This window comes from Mauremys mutica, chromosome 1 (assembly GCF_020497125.1).
Source record: "Mauremys mutica isolate MM-2020 ecotype Southern chromosome 1, ASM2049712v1, whole genome shotgun sequence".
Lineage (NCBI taxonomy): Eukaryota > Metazoa > Chordata > Testudines > Geoemydidae > Mauremys > Mauremys mutica.
Window position 1 is genome coordinate 301,262,608 of NC_059072.1, and position 19,093 is coordinate 301,281,700.

The following is a 19,093-nucleotide window of genomic DNA, read 5'->3' on the forward strand; positions in this document are numbered from 1 at the left end:
TGCAGCTATCTTGTAGTTGTTTCAATTGTTTAGTTCTTAAGGTTTTGTATCAGAGGGGTAGCCGTGTTTTCTGGATCTGTAAAAGCAGCAAAGAGTCTTGTGGCACCTTATAGACTAACAGACGTTTTGGAGCATGAGCTTTCGTGGGTGAATACCCACTTCGTCGGATGCATGTCAGGTTTTGTAGTTTTTGTAGGTTTTATTAATAGCAATCAATGTAGGTGTCTTGGAAATTAGTTTACTATCCAGATTTCTCTGCAATTTTGATTCAACCCCACAGCTTCAGAAGCCTAACTGCATGGTGTTTGGAGGGTACTAAAGTTGTATCAGGCTTGCCTTCACAAAACTAATGATGGTATAGTAGTAGACATGTATCTAGGCATATTTATATAATCTTAGGCGTGATGGCATCTGAGTGCCTAAATATAGCACTAGCTCAAATACTACCTTGAGTTAGCATGACCTAAAAGAAGCTACACTTTTTCCTTGGTGTCTCCCAAGAAGAAAAAATTCTGCCCAGTAGTCCTAGTACATTGAACATGGGATTTGGGGCCTTTATATGAAATTACCATTTCTACATGAACCTGAGCCTTAAGACTAGCTCTTAGCTGGGTGATTTTGCTGCATGCAAATGACTGACTAAAAGTGACACCTTGAAATGTAAGAATTTTCATACTCCATGGGTTGCTCCCAAAATATATTTGCAATAAATGCTTTAAACATCCCCATCTGTTCCCACTGTCCCCTAGCAAAAGAGAACAAAATCAGACACACAAACAAATTCCAGTTTTTTTAATCTGACTGACCAATCTTTGGGTCTCCAGTCAGTGGTGCTCTATATCTGTGAGATTAAATCCAAAGAGTGAAGACCTTCAATTAGTCAAGGTTTGCATCGATTGTGTTGCAGGTGCCTTGATTCCATTGAAGCGCATGTGTCCTATTTCTGTGTAACTAAAAACATGGAGGCTCTGTGAGGAAATACCGGATGAGAGAAAATGTCTGGCTGGAAGAAACCTCAGAAGTCTCAAACAAGGTATAAGGCTCTCTGCACAGGAAGGTAGGCTGTCTCCCCTAAAGCCCTTTCTTTTCCTCTTACAAGAAAGCTGGCTTTATCTGTCCTTGATTTGGATAGCTATAGAAATGAAAGGGAAGCTGTGACCAAGTTTTGTAGCTGGGTGCCCTCCATGAACTAGTGGTAGATCACATAAGGAAGCAAAGGACATTTAATTCTGTTCTGACGATCTCTACATTTTAAGATAGAGTAAAATGTTAGTAACCATGGGACTTTTTGTTCATGTCTATCTCATTAGGTTAGTTTTAAAGAAACTGTGTACTCCCTGGGTTAGAAATCTCTCTCGGTTAGAATTTTAAGGCTGGAACTCAGTGGGAAGTGGTCTTATAAATCAGATCCAAATATTACTGAACATTCATTTAGTTGGGGATTTGTCCTACTTACTAGGGGATTGGTGCTGCTTTGAGCAGGGGGTTGGACTAGATGACCTCTTGAGGTCCCTGATATTCTGTGATTCATAGCAAAATGTAAAAATCTTTTACTTTAAAACTATACTCTTCATAAGAAGAATGGGATAATTCAAAAAAGCGTAGGTAGGAAAGTAAGAAATTGTGCATTAAGCAGTACCAGAATTTAATGATTAGCTAATATTTACCCCTTCTCCTAGTGTACAGAGTGTTTGCTCATTAACAGCTCTATAGAGTACATAGAATTATTAACCCCAGTCAATAGATGAGGTAATATTTGAACTTAATCTACTGGTTCCCAGTGCAATGCCACTTCACCTAGGCCAGAAGGGTGTTTAGAAGGGAAAGGAAGAGAAGGAGGAGGATCTTGTCTGTCTCCATCCAGTTCTGTGTGGCTGTTTTAGAACAACGGAGAAAAAAATCGGTGGCATTTCAGTGGCATCTAAGAGCATGCATGTTGTAACTGGAACATTGAGAAATTTAAGGAGAAAGCCTCTAACAAGTTGTATAGCTTCTCTGCAAATGGGATTCCCCCTCCCCGCCGCAGTTTATAATTTGACCAAATCTGGAAGGGTTTTCATTGGGACAGTAATACAGTAAAAAGCACCAGTCTGACCCCCAGACTACTCCCTGCAAAATTTCAAGTTACTGCATCATGGCACAAAAAAGTGATGGTAATTGTTAAATCTGAACATTTTTTTTTAAAACAATGCAGAACTTTTCAGTAATATTCTTGGAAATTGCTACGTTGTATGTGGTTGAATTTCCAAAAAATAAATTGAACCCCAAGCTCCAATCATGGAAAATCCCAACCTAATTAGTTGAGGTTTGCTAAAATTTAAACATTTGAACCATTTTTTTTTATAGTGGGAATTGTTAGGCAGCCTTAGAATAGGTGTTTTGGCTTCACATGTGATGCATCAGTAATAGTTAGCATCTGTAACTATGTGAGAGTCTGTCTACACTACAGGTGTCACTGCAGAGCTATAGTGTAGATCAGGGGTTGGCAACCTACGGCACGCGTGCCAGAGGTGGCACGCGAGCCGATTTTTCATGGCACGCGGGGCGGGCTGAGCTGCTTAGCCCGCCCCAGCTCTGGGGTTCCCGCTGCTGGCCCCTTGCCAGCTGGGGTCCACGCAGCCCCACTCACCTTGCTTCCAGTTGGAGTTCCAGCGCAGGCCCCCTGCCAGACAGGGTCCAGGCTTCCGGCCCTGCTCAGCCCTACCAGCCACCAGCTCCACTCACCTCAGCTGCCGATCTGGGGTTCCAGCCGCTGACCTTCTGCGAGCTGGTTATCAACTTATAACTCAGAAGCCTGTGTGCAGCTTAAAGTATCTAAATACGTGCCACCAGACATTGGAAAACTCAGCAAGGAAAAGCAAGGGCAAGGATCACACTAAACTAATAAGATCTGAATTTTAATTTAATTTTAAATAAAACTTCTGAAACATTTTGAAAACCTTGTTTACTTTACGTATAACAACAGTAGGTTGGTTATATACGGTATTATAGACTTATAGAGAGACCTTCTAAAAAACGTTCAAATGTATTACCGGCACTCGAAGCCTTAAATTAGAGTGTGTACATGAAGACTCGGCACACCGCTGCTGAAAGGTTGCCGCTGCTGAAAGGTTGCCGACCCCTAGTGTAGATGATTCCTACACTGATGGGAGGGATATTTTTAGTGATGTAGGTAATCCATCTCCCCGAGTGGATGTAGCTAGGTTGTCAGAATTCTTCTTTCTACCTAACTATATCTATATCTTGAGCTTAACTAGAGCTCTCAGGGATGAAAATTTTTGTCACACCCTTGATCAATGTAACTAGGTCAATCTAAATTTGAAGTGTAGACCAGGCCTGAGCATAAGTACCAGTGATTAGTTATAATACTCTAAATGTAATGTATACTAAATTTGTGTTTAAATGATTTTTCAAAATCATTTAGAAACCTGCATCACATTTTTTCAGTATTTTCATAACTGAATGATGCTGGAGACTTTCCACAGGAACTACCATTTTATTGACACTACCCAGGAGGAAGTCCATTCTTATGAAATTTAAGACACTAGAAATTCTGTTCATAAACTGAATGAGCCCTGCGTTTCTCAGTCCGTTGGGGCTTCTGCTGGACAGTATCATAACAGTATCACTCTTGGAATTCCTGATGTAAACAAGGCATGAGTGTTTTTATTACTGTTGTCTGTCCACACTATCGCTTCCAACTGTTCTAATACCAGTGGAGTGCTACCTGATGGTAAGAAAACTTGTAGTGTCCAGTAATAGGAAGTGCTGAGAAACTTAAACCTTCTCAATGCTTCTGAGTTATGTAGTCAGTAAAGTCTTGTAGAAATGGCTTTGTGTAAGGGATATTGCCTGAAATACAGGCACAAGGAGTGAACCCCTATGACATGTGTCTTCCCACACAGATACCTGAGAGAGAGCCAAACTGGCTAACCCACTTACGTAGACCTAATTAGTGGTACAGTCTGCATCACAAAATGTGTGTGCTAGGACTGATTTTTACCACAACACTAGTGCTAGACCTTGCCTACTGGCAAAATCAGTATGAAATATTCAAACTTTGTTAGGCACAGTGTCTTAATTGTTGTACTGTATGTTGGCACAAACCATGTTCGGAGACAACAGTGTCACAAACTGATTACAAGCACTGTAAAAATTGTAGGGTTGATGGGGTCTTAAAGCTTGCAATTGTATATCTTCTATCAAAGGAATAAAAAGCTCATTACACTGGATAGGCACATGAACTGGATGTTTCAGCTAAGGCCACTAGTAATGAAATGTCTTATGTTGGCTTATGAATGGGGGAAATTCACACCTCTTAGATTTATTGTTTTCAGATGGTCTACATATTCAGTGACTTTGTGTACAATAGAAAATGTACCTGTTTTGCTGAGTATACCTGTACCAGTCCTATCCCCAGTGTGTTAGAGTAAGCAGGACATAAGTGTTCTAGCACTGTTGTGAAAACTTGCTTAGAGCAGAATTAGATGGCACGGTGGTTAAAAACCTCTGCACCCTATGTAAGAGAGTTTGTGATGTTGCCAGAAAATTAATACAAAATTTTCGTAGTATTGACACACATCATAGGAGACCTGAAAGACTTACCCCATGTTGAAGAGGATGTCCTAGATAATTTAGTGTTTTTCACAGTATTAAAATCAAAGTCTTTGACTGCACTGGATGTATTCTGTAGTTGGAAAGACTTTGAAGTTGGGCTTACTGTCACTTGTTCATAAACTGGAGTTGTAAGTGGCGTGGAGTTAAAGAACTAACAATGCTGGCTTAGTTGCATGTTGTTTTTTCAGGCACAGAAATATTAACAAATTTAAATAGCACATGGGTTCTCAAACTTTATGTAGTGTGGACCAACTCTTGATACAGAAATTGTTGTAAACCAGGGGTTCTCAAACAGGGGGTCGGGACCCCTCCAGGGGTCATGAAGTTATTACATGGGAGTCGCGAGCTGTCAACCTCCACCCCAAACCCCACTTTGCCTCCAGCATTTAAAATGGTGTTAAATATATAAAATGTGTTTTTAATATATAAGGGGGGGGTCGCACTTAGAGGCTTGCTATGTGAAAGGTGTCACCAGTAAAAAAAAAAAAAAAAAAAAAAGTTTGAGAGCCACTGTTGTCAACTACATTCCCTCCCATTTGTGACACACATCCCAATATTTTACATTGGAAAGAAATACTAAGCAAGTATTAATTTCAGCCGTCTTTTAATGTGACTTAATAGCTGGAAACAAGGAGAGTGAGCATCATATGACCCAACCAGCTTTGTGGATTATCAGCAAGTATTTTGTGAAATATCTGTGGTCACCAACTACAGTTTGAGAAACGCTGAAGTAGAGCTAATAGCTAGCTTTGACACTTAGGACAAACTTTAATTAACAATAAATGGTAAAAGTTCTTTTCTACAAGCTGTGCTAGGATCATTAATAAGAATTAACAAGCTGACTAAGTGTTTATGGCAGCGCTGGTGGTATTTATTTATTCCTTCTGCTCAAAGGTATTCCTTTTTAGGATAACAGTGAGTAAATATCTGTTTACAGCCAAAATGATCGTTTTACAAATCAACTCAAGCAGGAACTCAGACAAAATAGATCGGATTTGTTGGATAGAGAAAATTCACTCATTGGGGCTGGCAAGGAAAATAGCCAAGAAGGCTTACTATAGAGACAAATTAGGAATCTCTGCTCTTTCAGAAGAAGGTTTAGAAAAGACTTCAGCAAGGAAAAGTGTGGAAAAATCCATGCCCTTCTATTCCATTCCAACTACTTTCCCTTATTTCTGTTTGCACAGCAACAAGTTGTAAAACTTCTGTTGCCCTGTGTGAGCAGATTTGTCAGCCACGTGTTTAAGGCATAAACTATGGAATGTCTTCCAATAGGAGCCAGAAAACTCTTATAATTGAATACCTAAAAATAAAAAAAAAAGGTTCTTCTTTGAGTAATGTCCCTGTGGATGCTTCACTTCAGATGTGCATGTGCCTTGGTTGGAGACTTTTGATAGCATTACCTGTTTGGTCCGCATGTGCATCCTAGTTATCCTTATACCCCTTACCAATGGTACATAGGGCAGTGTCGGAATTGAGAGTGGTTTGTCCTCTTCAACTGCGTTGGCCTGAGACAGACCAAGACTGGCGGTCCCCATGTCTTAAAGTAAAGCTTTAAGCTGTCCTGTATAATTTAGTATAGGTGGTAATTTTGTTGAGTTGGTTTACGAGTTAATTTAGTTCTGTATGTAGTTTGGGGGACCTTTTGCAAGTCTGTTCACACACACACTCACTCACTCACTCACTCTCCTCCCCCCCCCCCCGCCCCGAGAGGTTGTTGTCTGGAATATGCCGAATTGTCTTGGGGTTAAATGGTGCCTAACTTGTTGGAGTCTCTCCATGTTAGTGATGGGCACTCTAACTGTCTTCACTGCCTGGGGGACATCCATATCCCTTGTAGATGTCAAGTTTGTATTGGATTCTGGAGTAGGTCTAGAAAGAACAGGAAGATAAAGCTTAGATTTCTCATGATAGTTCTTCCTGCAGCCTTGATCAGGCACGTGCCCAAATACCACCCCTGTACAACAGATCTTTGGTAACTAAAGTGCCCCTTCAACCTCCACTGTAGCCCACTCATCTGTTACTCCTACTGAGGAAATAATTGGAAGAGGGGGGACTCCAAGACTTCCCCCCCCCAAAAGCTCTAGATTGCTTCACAAAGTCAGCAGTACGAGGTCTAGGTCATCTCAGAGGCCTGCTATTTCAGAGACCACATGTCCTAAAAAGAGTACTGCTGAGGCTCCAGGTTCTTTCAATATCAATGGCCTGTACCGACCAATAAGGCTTTGAGTGACTCTGAGACCCACAGTACCCATCACGGCTTGGCACCATGAAGACAACAAAAGAGACTTCAGAGCCTCAAGGGATCTGATACTGACTACAGAACCTACAGCACCATCCATATTCTCTACAGTAAGCAAGGTTACCAGGCACTCAGATTGCCCCGCATTCTGAGACCAGAACGCTGCTGGTACTGACACCACTTGGCTTGGATTTTTACCAGCCTCCTCTTAGTCAGTTGACCCTAGTACTGCAGGAATTTAGGCTCCCTGAACTCCTCATTTCTGATGAACCTGAGTCCCTTCTGCTCATGAGTACACAGTATCTTTCTTGTCCCCAGTATCAAAGCACTCCCTGGTACACCCCTCCCCCCCAGGCAAAAATGCCTTCAATTTCTACTCCCATCAATTTCCCCTCCTCTGGACTATGATGAGGGCAGTTATTCAGACTAAAATCTTTGTGTATGGTTTGCTCAGTTACCAATCAGAGCTCTTACACATGGATGTTGTTCTGTGAGAGAAACTCCAAGATACAGATGTGCAAAGTACACTCTGCAGGCTCCCTGGTTTTGAACCCCACTGGGTGTCCCCCACTTCCAGTATGGCCTCTTCAGTCATTCTGGGATCCCTGGGAAGCCTATGGGAAACAGTACTCTAGTACATCTAAATACTTATTCAGTGTGAGAACTAGCAGAAATAAATGTATATTCTTCTTGATTCCTCCCATCACTGCCCTCCTTAAGGGGAATTCTTCAAGGAATAAGAGATGTGAGCAGATGAGGAAGCTACTCCTCAGACTAACATATCTTTCTCCTCACCTGACAAGGCATTTATGCTCCCTCCTCCTTTGTGCTCAGACAATTCTAGGCATGAAAAGAATTGCCTATTCCCTGAAAATCCCTTTGTAGAGATCTGTGAGACCCAGCACAAGCTAGTGGATATCCTCTATGCTGCCTCTCCTGGTAGGGTAGCTTTACCCATAAATGAGTCCTTTAGTCAAACAAGCCAAGGTGATATGGCAAACCATGGCTACTATGCCCCCAACTTGTAAAAGTGGACAGAAGTAATTTTATTCCATCTAAGGGTTCTTGGTACCTATTCTCAACCCAGCCCCAAGTTCGCTGGTGAACAATGCTGTAAATGAATGAAATAGCACCATTTCAGATCCGCACCATTTCAGATCCATACCACCTCAGGATCAGAAACAACTGGACTTACTCATTTGCAAAAGTTATTCATCTGCTACATTATAATTTAGTATTGCTAATTATCAAGCTTTAATAGATAAATATAATTAAACTACACCAAATTAAATTCCTTTATTGACCATCTGCCTCAAGAACAGCAAGAACAATTCCAAACTATCAGCTCGAAATATCGCAAGAACAGCACTGCAAACATCTTTTAATGAAGCTGACAAGGCAGCCCAATCTATGTCCAGCAGTCGTCATGGGTTGTGCCCCCTGCCTACAATATTCAGGAATCCCAAGAGAGGTCCAAAACACCATCTAAGATCTCCCCTTTTAAACTGTTCTAATGATTCCATTGATGAGTCCTTCCACTCTTTGTAGGATTCAGGGGCACCCTCCACTTGCTTGGAATGTAAACCCTTGCAAACAAACCAAAAAAAAAAAAAAAACATACCAGGCCACAGGCAGCACAGAGATTTCACTGTGTTCAATTTCTGGTCTGTTGCAGATCATTAGAACCCGTTAGGAAAAGGCCTCTGTTCCAAAAGAAGAGGCCTCCAGCCTCTACTGTGACAGCCCTTGTCTTTGGGCAAACAACCATTTTGATTCCTTTCGAGGGTTGCAGATCATCAGCTGCATTGTTCTACCCACCTACTCCAGCCCTTTGAGAACATCTTTCTCATTTCTTTCCATTTTGGGAACTAATCACTTCAAACATGTGGGTTCTGGAGGTTGTAACATCAGATTACTCCATATACTTTGTTTCCATTCCCAATCCCATTCTCTGTCCCTCTTAAGGGCCACTTCTGAGACGGGAAGTCCCTCCTAAAGGTATGGCCATGGAGCTAGTTCTTACTCCTGGGGGAATTCTGCACCAAAAAGTTAAAAATTCTGCACATATTTTAAATTCTGCATATTTTATTTGTCAAAATAACACAATATAATCACACGAGTTTCAGTTATTTTGGTAATTTATTTCAAAATACCCATCAGCAAGTATGTCTGTAACAATACAGACAACAACAACAAAAATACAGGAAATGTTTTTTGATAAATAGATTCAGAGTTAATACAGAACTCTGAGTAATAATTTAAACTACAGTATTGAACTGTATTTCCCGCACCTCTCGAAAGCAGTGCAAAGGCTTGGCGGGGAGTCAGGGGTAATGGAGGAGCTGAGGGAGAGGGAAGTAATTGCTGGGAAGGAGCCTGAATATGAACTTGAAGGGTTGTTGGGTATGGGTGGGACCCTCAAGAAGATATTCTTTACCTGGGAATTCTCCAGAGGTAGACCCCTTTGGCATTTCCTATTGGTGGTGATGGCAAAGATTTTGTTTGAGGTCAGGTCTGGGTCCTCATTCATTAGTCAATGCCTTTTTATCCCTTAGTCTAGGAACCTGCTGTAGGCCTCTTCTCCGACTCTACTGCTACTCAAAAATCCTGACCAGAATCAGGCAAGACAAAGCCAGAGTTATTCTAATAGCACTAGCCTGGCTGAGACAAATTTAATTCCCATACTTAGTTCTCCTTTCATCTTGCCCATCAGTTTGTTTACCGCGATACCTGATCTTCTGATCCAAAACTTGGAAGGTTCTTTGTCCCAACTTCTCTGTAGTGTGTTTCAAGTCTTGGCTCCTAGATGGCTGTCAGGAATAGAAATGGGCTGTTCAAGAGTGGCAGAAAGTCATCTACTAGAAAAAGATATCTATAGAAATGGAAGAGATTCCAACATTGGGGCACTTAGTGGGATCTTTCCCCTTTGATTCCATTCGGTCACACATTTTGGACTGCTTGTTTGCTTTGGAGAGCTCAGCTTTGACTTCTGTTAAAGTTCATGTAGCTGCTATTACTGTCTTCCATTCTCCAGTGGCAGGATTTTCATTATTTGCTCACCTACTAATCTTGATTCATTAAAGGCTTCACAACTCTTTCCATATGTCACAGAACCTACCCCAGCATGAGGTCTGAACCTTGTCCTCATCTCCCCCATGAAACCACACTTCAAGCTACTAGTCAAATGTTCCCTGTTAAATTTGTCTGAGAACTGCCTTTTTAGTGGCAATCTCTTCCTTTAATTAGGGGTGTTAATGGCTGAACCTTCTACAGTGTCTTTTACAAGGAAGGGTATCTACCAGACCACTTCCTTTTTTTTAATCTCTTCCCCCCCGCCCCGGTAACCTCCAATTTCCATAGTAATTTAACATTTAATTCCTGGTTTTTTACTCTTAAGCCTCACTACCCCAAAGAAGAAGCCACTCTTCACACTTTAGACATTGGAGCATTGGCTTTCTATCTAGCGAGAACTACACCTTTTAGGACTTCTTACAGATAGAGTTAAAGGGGGCCCTATCTGAACCCAAAGGCTCTCCAGATGAGTTTCTGGCTGCATTTATCTTATGAGGTTTCTAATTCTTAGCTCCCTCCGACAGTTACAGCCTGTTCTACTGGATCACAGTCTACATCTGCAGTTCTTTTGAAGAATGTTTCATTTGTAGAAGTCTGTGGAGCTGCCACATGGGCTTCAGTTCACACCTTTTCAGACCATTTTTCTCTGGTTCATGCCTCGGGGCAGATGCTTCTTTTGGAACTGCTGTTCTTCAAACGGTCTTAGACTGGGCTGCAAAACACCACCTTTTATAGGTAGTACTGCTTGGGAATCCACCTATAGTGGAGCATCCTCAGGGATGTTATTTGAGGAAGAAGGAGCGGTTACTTACCTTGTATTGTAGCAGGAGTTTTTTGAGATTTGCGTCCTCCTTCCCCTTTGTTTCGGAGTCTTTGCCTTAGCAGTAGAGAAGGAACTGAGGGTGGTTTGTCAGACACTGCCCTGTGCCCTCGGTACAGGGCATGAGGATAGCTAGGGCACATGTGTGGCTCAAATGGGCAGTGCTACCAAAAAGACTCCAATCAAAGGAAAAGGGGCTCATGCATGCCTGAAGTGACAAACATCTCTAAGAATTCCAGTTACTGTATAAGGTAAGTAAAAATAAGGAGAGATTAATGTGTGCTTATTACATTGTTCATTATGCTGTGGACTTAATTTATAGGAATGATGCAGTAGACTGTGTAATGGAAGCTTTACGAATGAGACAAAAGAAACTTGCATGACTGTGATTAAATCAGTACATCGCTGTCTCAAGTCAAACTTGACTGTATCAAGTAAATACTTTCATACCCTGGATGTTCTCTCCTTTACACTATTGAATCCTGAATGTGTTGTCTTGTATTTGATATTCTTCAGACTCTTAGATGGAGAAAGTGATATTGGATAGTTTTGAAATGCCCTATAAGTGTTTGGTGAGGCTGTGAAAAATTAAGACTCAAGGTGAAGTATAGCAGCATGAGCTCTGCCGGCAAGTTCTTTCAGTCCTCCAAATCTTGAACAATTTACAGAATTTACAGTTTACAGAGGAGGAAGAATTGTAACTGCTGGAACCTTAAAACATTTTTAGTTTAAAAAAATCTCAAGAATGAGAGTTATGTAATGTCACTCTTCAGCATCCCACAGAAATCATTTGGCATCATTTGTTCTCTGCTACAGAAAAAAACACTTTAAACAGGTTAGAATCTTAGGAAAAAATCTTTGCTTTACGGAGTTTGGTGAGAACCAGAATGCATAATGTATAAGCTGCTTTTGGGAATAGAAAATTGGTAGACAAGTTCACTCTCTTTTCTACAGGCTGTCTTTAGAGTCATCTAGACAAGTAATATCTACTTAAGTCTTGTATTGTGCTTTTATATGCTTTATTATTAACCACTAAAAATACAGATTATCTAAATTACTAAGAAAGTGCAAAACAATGAAGAGTTAAATTTTAAACACATAAAAACTTAGTACACTTAAACCTCTAATATCAAGATAGATTCCAAAATGTCTGATTATTAGGTATTATCAAGGAAAAGGTCATGACGCAGAATTGCTTTGCTAAACCACCACCTCCTTTCATGCAAAAATTCCCACAAGACTGACTAACTTTAATTCTTGTGGTCATGAAAAGTAAATCAAGGCTATTATTTTTATGTATTCATTTAATGTATACACTTTATAGTTATAAAATCAACTATGCTTTGCACACCCCTTTGAGTGTCCATATGATCTTGTTGCTGGCTGCTGTATCTTTCCCCCTTCCCTACTTGTTTAGTCTCCTCTTCATTTGTTGTCAGTATAGGCAAGACCATATCCTCCCTTTCGATACGTCTACTCCGAACATTTTGTGAGAATTCTTCTTCACTAGTGCATCCCCCTACCCCCGCTATAACAGCAAAATCCATAGTATGAACAGGATGCAAATGTCTTTATTACCATGTCATTAAGCCATGCTCAAAGCAGCACGTGTGCAGGAAAAAAACACTGACAAATATTCTTCATGTAGAAGAGGCCTTTGTGTCTGCATGGCTGTAATCACACGTTCGTGTGTTCAGTTAATAAATAATCAACAAATGCATTTATAGAATTTTTTGTGGCCTTTCATTGTAAATCGCAAGACGGATTCAGTCCGAGATTTCACGAAATACTGTGCAGAAATCAACGTACATTACTTTTAAAGAATCTCAGTTACCTTTGTTCCAAGTTGCTGGGGCTACCATACAAGAAAATAGAACTGAACATAGTTAGTCTTTCTAAGAAGAAAATGTAGATACATCTGCCCTATATCCTACGAAATCAGAAGGTAGTGCTTAAAATCTATGCTAAAATGTTAATTGTGCTGATTGTTCCTGAAAATTGTACTGAGGAATACAATATTTATTTAAAACTTTTTTGTATTAATAGGTTTATACAGTAGAAATACTTATTAAGGTTTTATTTGCTGTAAAAAATTGAAAAGGCATTGCTTAAAACTGGTGATCATGGCTGATAAACTAGTATTGTTTAAGTACTTAACAAAATGAAATGCTAAGTTATACAGTGGTGAATTTTTAAAAACTATTCCATTTTTCTTCTGTTCTCTGCTTTCATTTACAATTTCATAAAGTAAAATATTGAATAATTTTACTTTAATGCATTAGTCATTTAATTCAGTGATTTAGTTAACCATCTTGAGCGTTTAGCATGATGCAACATATTTTGACTATGCTGTAATACAAGATGTCATTAACTCAGTATTCAGCAGATAGTTTTATCATATTTTAACATGTCATTGCAGTCTCTAAAAATGGAATTGGATAGTTATTGTGCTAGTCTCTGAAAGGATTTATTTAAAAATATTCTTGTCTGTCAAATTGACTAGTTACAACACTAACAGAAGCATATTAATTTCCCCCATGCTATCTCTTACTTAAGAGAACACAGTTTATTTTTCAGTACTAGTCCACTCAAGAAGAGCTATTTATGCACAAGAATAAAATAATTAAGAAAATGCATTTGTGTGAATTTTTGGAAATCCATTGCCTATTCATTTATAATAAGTAACTTATGACTTTAAGATGCATACACATTATTTGCATTGAAGTTTGTACAATAAAAAATATATTTGAGAAACACAAACAATGCAGAGTTTACTTAGGATATAATTGGGCTTTGCTTAGCTTCGTAATTCAGTGCTTTCATTTTCAAATATAACTAGCTCATATTTTGACTGAGTAGTACCTGTGAAAACATGTTATATAAATGTCATAAGAGCAAGTTTGGAGCAGGTCATAAGAGCAGGTGCTTTGGAGACCAGGGTGGTAGTTATCCACTCAAGGTTTTTTTTGGAATCTACAATTAGTGCAGAATGTGGTGATCTGCTTTTTTAACTGTGGCAGTTGTTTAGAGCATGTTATACCTGTCAAAAGCCTGCATTGGCTTAATAATATTTCCAGATACAATGCAGGATGCAAACGCTGACCTGTAGCTCTATGTGGTCTAAGTCCTGATTACTATGAAGGTTACCTGTTGCAGTAAAGAAGAAATGGGTACTTCTTCCTAGAGCAGGGGTGGGCAAACTTTTTGGCCTGAGGGCCACATCAGGGTTCCAGAACTGTATGGAGCGCCAGGTAGGGAAGGCTGTGCCTCTCTAAACAGCTTGGCCCCTGCCCCTTATCCACCCCCTACCACTTCCCACCCCCTGACTGCACCCCCTCAAACCCCTGACCTATCAACCCCCCCACTCCATGTCCCCTGACTGCCTCCTCCTGGGATCCCCCGCCCCTAACCGCCCCCCCGGGGCCCCAACACCTATCCAACCCCCGTGCTCCCTGTCCCCTGACTGCCCTGACCCCTATCCAAACCCCCGTCCCCTGACAGGGCTCCCAGGACTCCCACGCCTATCCAACAGCCCCCTGCTCCCTGTCCCCTGACTCTCCCGTGGCACCCCCTGCCACTTATCCTACCCCCCCTGTCCCTTACCATGCTGCTCAGAGCACCAGGATTGGCAGCCGCGCCGCCCAGCTGGAGCCAGCCACGCCGCTGTGAAGTCTAGAGCACTAAGGCAGGCCGGCGGCTCTTGCAGCCGTGCTGCCTGGCAGGAGCTTGCAGCCCCGCCACCCAGAGTGCTGCTGGCACAGTGAGCTGAGGCTGCCGGGAGAAGAACTTAGCATCTTCTTAAAGAGCAAGTGCAATTTAGTACAATCTGTGTCACTATAGGAACCAGAAAATGCTCACATGGGTTCATGAAGCATATTTAGTATTTCTGAAGTCAGTATGAAGATTTAATTCCTCTTGACATAAATAGGCTCAAGCCTCTCAATCTAGTAAAGCTTTTTGACCACAACGAAAATTATCTAAGTTTTTCAGTAGTTAAATGAGAAGAATTTAAAGTCTGGGAGCACTTCAGATTAGTAATGAAAAGCACTAAGGAAAGGTGACTTGTTCTCAGGGGCGGCTCTAGACATTTTGCCACCCCAAGCACGGCGGCATACCACGGGGGGCGCTCTGCCGGTCGCCAGTCCCGCGGCTCCGGTGGACCTCCCGCAGGCACGCCGCCGAAGGCTGCCTGCCTGCCGCCCTCCCAGCGACTGGCAGAGCGCCCCCCATGGCATGCCACCCCAAGCACGCGCTTGGTGTGCTGGGGCCTGGAGCCGCCCCTGCTTGTTCTGTTTGTGTAGTATAGCTATATACCTCAAACTTGCTGCTTAAGGGGAAACTGATATTTTCGGTATTTTAATACTCTCTTAAAAAAAGAAAAGGGTGGTATAAGAGGTTTTCTGCTGGTCCTTTAAAGGTTCTTTCAACAAATGGAAGGTGGCAGGTCTGACAGCAGTACCAAATATGTTTTCTCTCCTTTGTCTACTTGCCTATGTGGCACTTCAGTACTTTTTCTCCTTTGTTAAAAGTTAGGCCTATGGGGTGGGGGAAGGGCTAGTATGTAAGTCCTAAGATGATTTTTTTTAACCAAAAACATGACTTCAGTTGAGATTTTCCCAAAACTCTCTTTTTATGACCATTCATAAATATAACCCTTTTTGAAGAGTTCACAATGGCTTCATGGGACTTTACAGATCCAATCTGAAATAATTTACTTTGAAAAATGAGAATTGGTATTTCCTGGCACATTAAGATAGGTATGTGTTTACTTAAAATAAGCCCTTCTGACCACTTCACTTGGTCTTCTAGAGTGACCTTTAGTTTTTGTGTTTTAGTTCTCATACTTTTAAATGTATGTCTTCAAAATGTTGCACATTTCGTCAGATTTAAATCTTGCTAATTTTGCAGGGTTTTTCCATCATTTATTCTTTTCCTAGTAATTATTTTGTTGTATATAGAGAGAAGATTGTTTTCACTAAACGCCTTCTATGCCTAATAATTCAGATTTCAACTTACATCTTTAGGTGGTGAAAAGCTAATGCATTTATGTAACTGGTCCATAGTTGTCCCCTCCCGTATGCACCATTCTCAGCCCAAAATTTAAATGCTTTTCAGCATGTAATGTATTTTGTATGCATATTACAACTTTCTGTTCATCTTAATTTCTATTCTTGTTCCCTTGAGAAGTTGGATACTTGCTAGACTTGAAAGGCAACTTTTAATCTCAATTTGCCTAGCTACAAAACAATGAATTGCGCTAAAGAATTTTAAAGCGTTCAGGAGCAGATGCATTACACTACCAAGTTGTCTGCTCTAGAATAGAATCAATTGGTTCTTACGATATTACACAACTACTTACAGGGAGTATATTTGTCAAGATTGTACAATGCAAATTTCAGGTTGTAAGCTAAATTTTCAAAAGAGACTATTGATTTCAGGTGCCTCAATTTTTGGGTGACCAACATTAGACAGTGAAGGGGCCTGATTTTCAAAAAGTGCTGAGCACCAACCTTCTTAAAATCAGGCTTCTTTATTTAGATTTAAAAATCTGAGTCATATAACCAAGGTTCTGACTGCCCTCTTCATTAATAACTCAGTGTTCAGGTAGTCATTTCACAGGGACTCAGCCAGAGACCCTTTTCCACTCTTCATCCTTATGAGAAGCATACTTGCAACCCTCTTCAGAAACAAACCCTCTTTTCAGTGGGGAGGGATAGCTCAGTGGTTTGAGCATTGGCCTGCTAAACCCAGGGTTGTGAGTTCAATCCTTGAGGGGGCCACTTAGGGATCTGGGGCAAAAATTGGTCCTGCTAGTGAAGGCAGGGGACTGGACTAGATGACCTTTCAAAGTCCCTTCCAGTTCTAGGAGATTGGTATATCTCCAATTATTACCTTTTTATTACCTTTAAGTTGTCTCAGGTTGGGTATTCAAAAATTGAAGTACCTAAAATATTTCCTAAGCAGCCGTCGGGAGGGAGTGACTAATCAAATACAGTTAACTGGGTTTTGATAGTTCATTTTCAAGACTATGTAGTGAGGAAAAAATGTAGAACAGCTACCATAGATGAACAAGCGATATCTTGTGAAAGTGATGAGGAACAGAAATTGATGTTTCTGCCACACACTCCCCACTACTCTCAGGTGCTCTGCTGGCTCTGCAGGCTGGCCCTGCACCTCATTGCTGTTTTTAGAATACACACATGATCCATCCAATATTTTTCCCAGTTAAGTGTTTATTGTAGTGTAGTTCCATAAACACTGCTTCAGTGTATTTTTAGGTGATGTGCTATAACTGTAAAAGTGTGAACATGAGCCTATTTCCAACATATATAGTATTTTAAGGCAAACTTTTAAATTTATATTTTTCATATATAGGTAGAAATAATTCAAGAACTTGTTACTGGTTACGAAGCCTCTCTGAAAACCTGTGACTTTTTTAGTCCATATGGTAAGTTTCAATAGACAGGTATTAAAATTACATTTCAGTTACTAATCCCTGTATTAACAGTTATCAATAATTGTTGGAGTGCTGCTGCCTTTTGCCAGAGAATAGTTATCTCTACCTTTTTGCAAATGAAAACAATTTAGCAAATATTTGCTGAATTTATCAAGTTTTTTTGTGTTTTTTCCCCAAATGAAGTCTTCAGCCTTATTGGCCACTGTAATTTTATATCTGTTTTGTTACAGAAAATGGAGAGAAGGAGCCCCCAACGACACTACTTTGGGTTCGTTATTTCCTGGCACAGCACTTTGACAAACTTGGCCAGTGTTCATTGGCCTTGGAATACATTAATGCTGCAATTGCAAGCACTCCAACATTAATAGAACTGTTCTATTTAAAAGCAAAAATTTACAAGGTAAAAAAGTTGAATTAATTGTGTGTAATTTTAGGCTATGAGAGGTCCCTTACTCAGTTGAAATTTTCATAAGTGTGATTTTTCTGGTTTTGGGCATGGTCATTTGTTCTGTTTTTTATTTGACACTCTGTTCTGTCAGAAAATGTAAACACACTTTCCAGTTTGTTTATAATATGGAGTAAAACATCACAACTTACAATAAGTGATCATTTTGGAAAGTCCACAGGAAAAAAAGACTAAAATCTATCCTTAATATTTCTAAGGTGCTTATAAACCCTGGTGCCAAAGTACTAATACCTATAAATGTCTATATTTAGTCAAAAATATATATAAGAAGGAAATATAAATGACTTTTTTTTCCCCATAACAGCATGTAGGTAATCTCAAGGAAGCTGCCAAATGGATGGATGAAGCACAGTCTTTGGATACAGCAGATAGATTCATCAACTCCAAATGTGCAAAATATATGCTTCGAGCAAATATGGTGAAAGATGCAGAGGAGATGTGTTCCAAGTTTACAAGGGTAGGAAATATTATTTTAAAGAGGGGGTTGGTAGTATTTTCATTTTGAAAATCACATATATCAGATGTAATTATCTGATACCATATCTCTGCCAGAGTAACTGATTTGAGTGACAACAGAAATCTATCCATTAGAGAGATTTGTCCATTAAGGTATGCTTGCCTGTGTAATTATAACTTAATATTAGTAATAAGTAATTTTCTAGCAGACTATGATGTAACACAGATGTTACTCCAGAAATGTTTATGCATTGCCACACATACAAGAGTAAGTCACTTTGTGGAACGCACTTGATAGCTGTCTTGTCTTGGAAAATTGTCATTGTCAAGCTGTGTAACCTGGACTAATTGTTCAAGAACAAATCTGCTGCATTTCAAATTGTTCATGTTGAATCCAAGTCATTTGAATAAGACTTAAGCTTCTAAGGGCCAGATTTTCAAAGCTATTTTGGCACTTAAAGATGCAGATAGACATCTATTAGGATTTTCAAAAGCACCTAACTAGTAAGTGCCTAATTCCCATTGATGTAACTTGAAAATGGGATTTAGCTTCCTAAGCCACTTTTATGCACTCCTGAAAACTTAGCTTGTAGCCCCCTGCTTATAAAGTCCACGATGTCTGCATTCACATGAGTGTAAAAACTAAGGTTCTGCAAAACAGTTTGCATAGTTCCAGAAGTTTAAGCAGCACTTCAGAAATACCATTCTCTTACCTAAGGTGCTCACTGCTTGTCAGTTTCCAGAAACTGTAGAAATCCAGAGTGTAGTCCAGAGGTCGGCAACCTCTGACACGCGGCCCGCCAGGGTAAGCACCCTGGCGGGCCACGCTGGTTTGTTTACCTGCCAGGTCCGCAGGTTCGGCCGATCGCGGCTCCCACTGGCCGCGATTCACCACTCCAGGCCAATGGGGGCAGTGGCGGCCAGCACATCCCTTGCCCGCGCTGCTTCCCGCAGCCCCCATTG

At 40.5% G+C, this 19,093-nt stretch overlaps 1 protein-coding gene across 3 annotated transcripts in view; it reads left to right on the forward strand.

Annotated features, from left to right (window-relative positions):
- Positions 1-19,093, forward strand: part of NAA16 (N-alpha-acetyltransferase 16, NatA auxiliary subunit) — a 99,096-nt gene that overhangs the window by 67,792 nt on the left and 12,211 nt on the right. For 2 of the 3 annotated variants that reach the window (XM_045012642.1, XM_045012653.1), the window contains 3 exons: positions 17,127-17,199; positions 17,439-17,608; positions 17,979-18,131. In XM_045012642.1, the coding sequence (XP_044868577.1) occupies positions 17,127-17,199; positions 17,439-17,608; positions 17,979-18,131 (396 nt within the window). Of the gene's footprint in view, positions 1-17,126; positions 17,200-17,438; positions 17,609-17,978; positions 18,132-19,093 lie in introns of those variants that run through there. The other variant, XM_045012663.1, reaches the window with a different exon arrangement.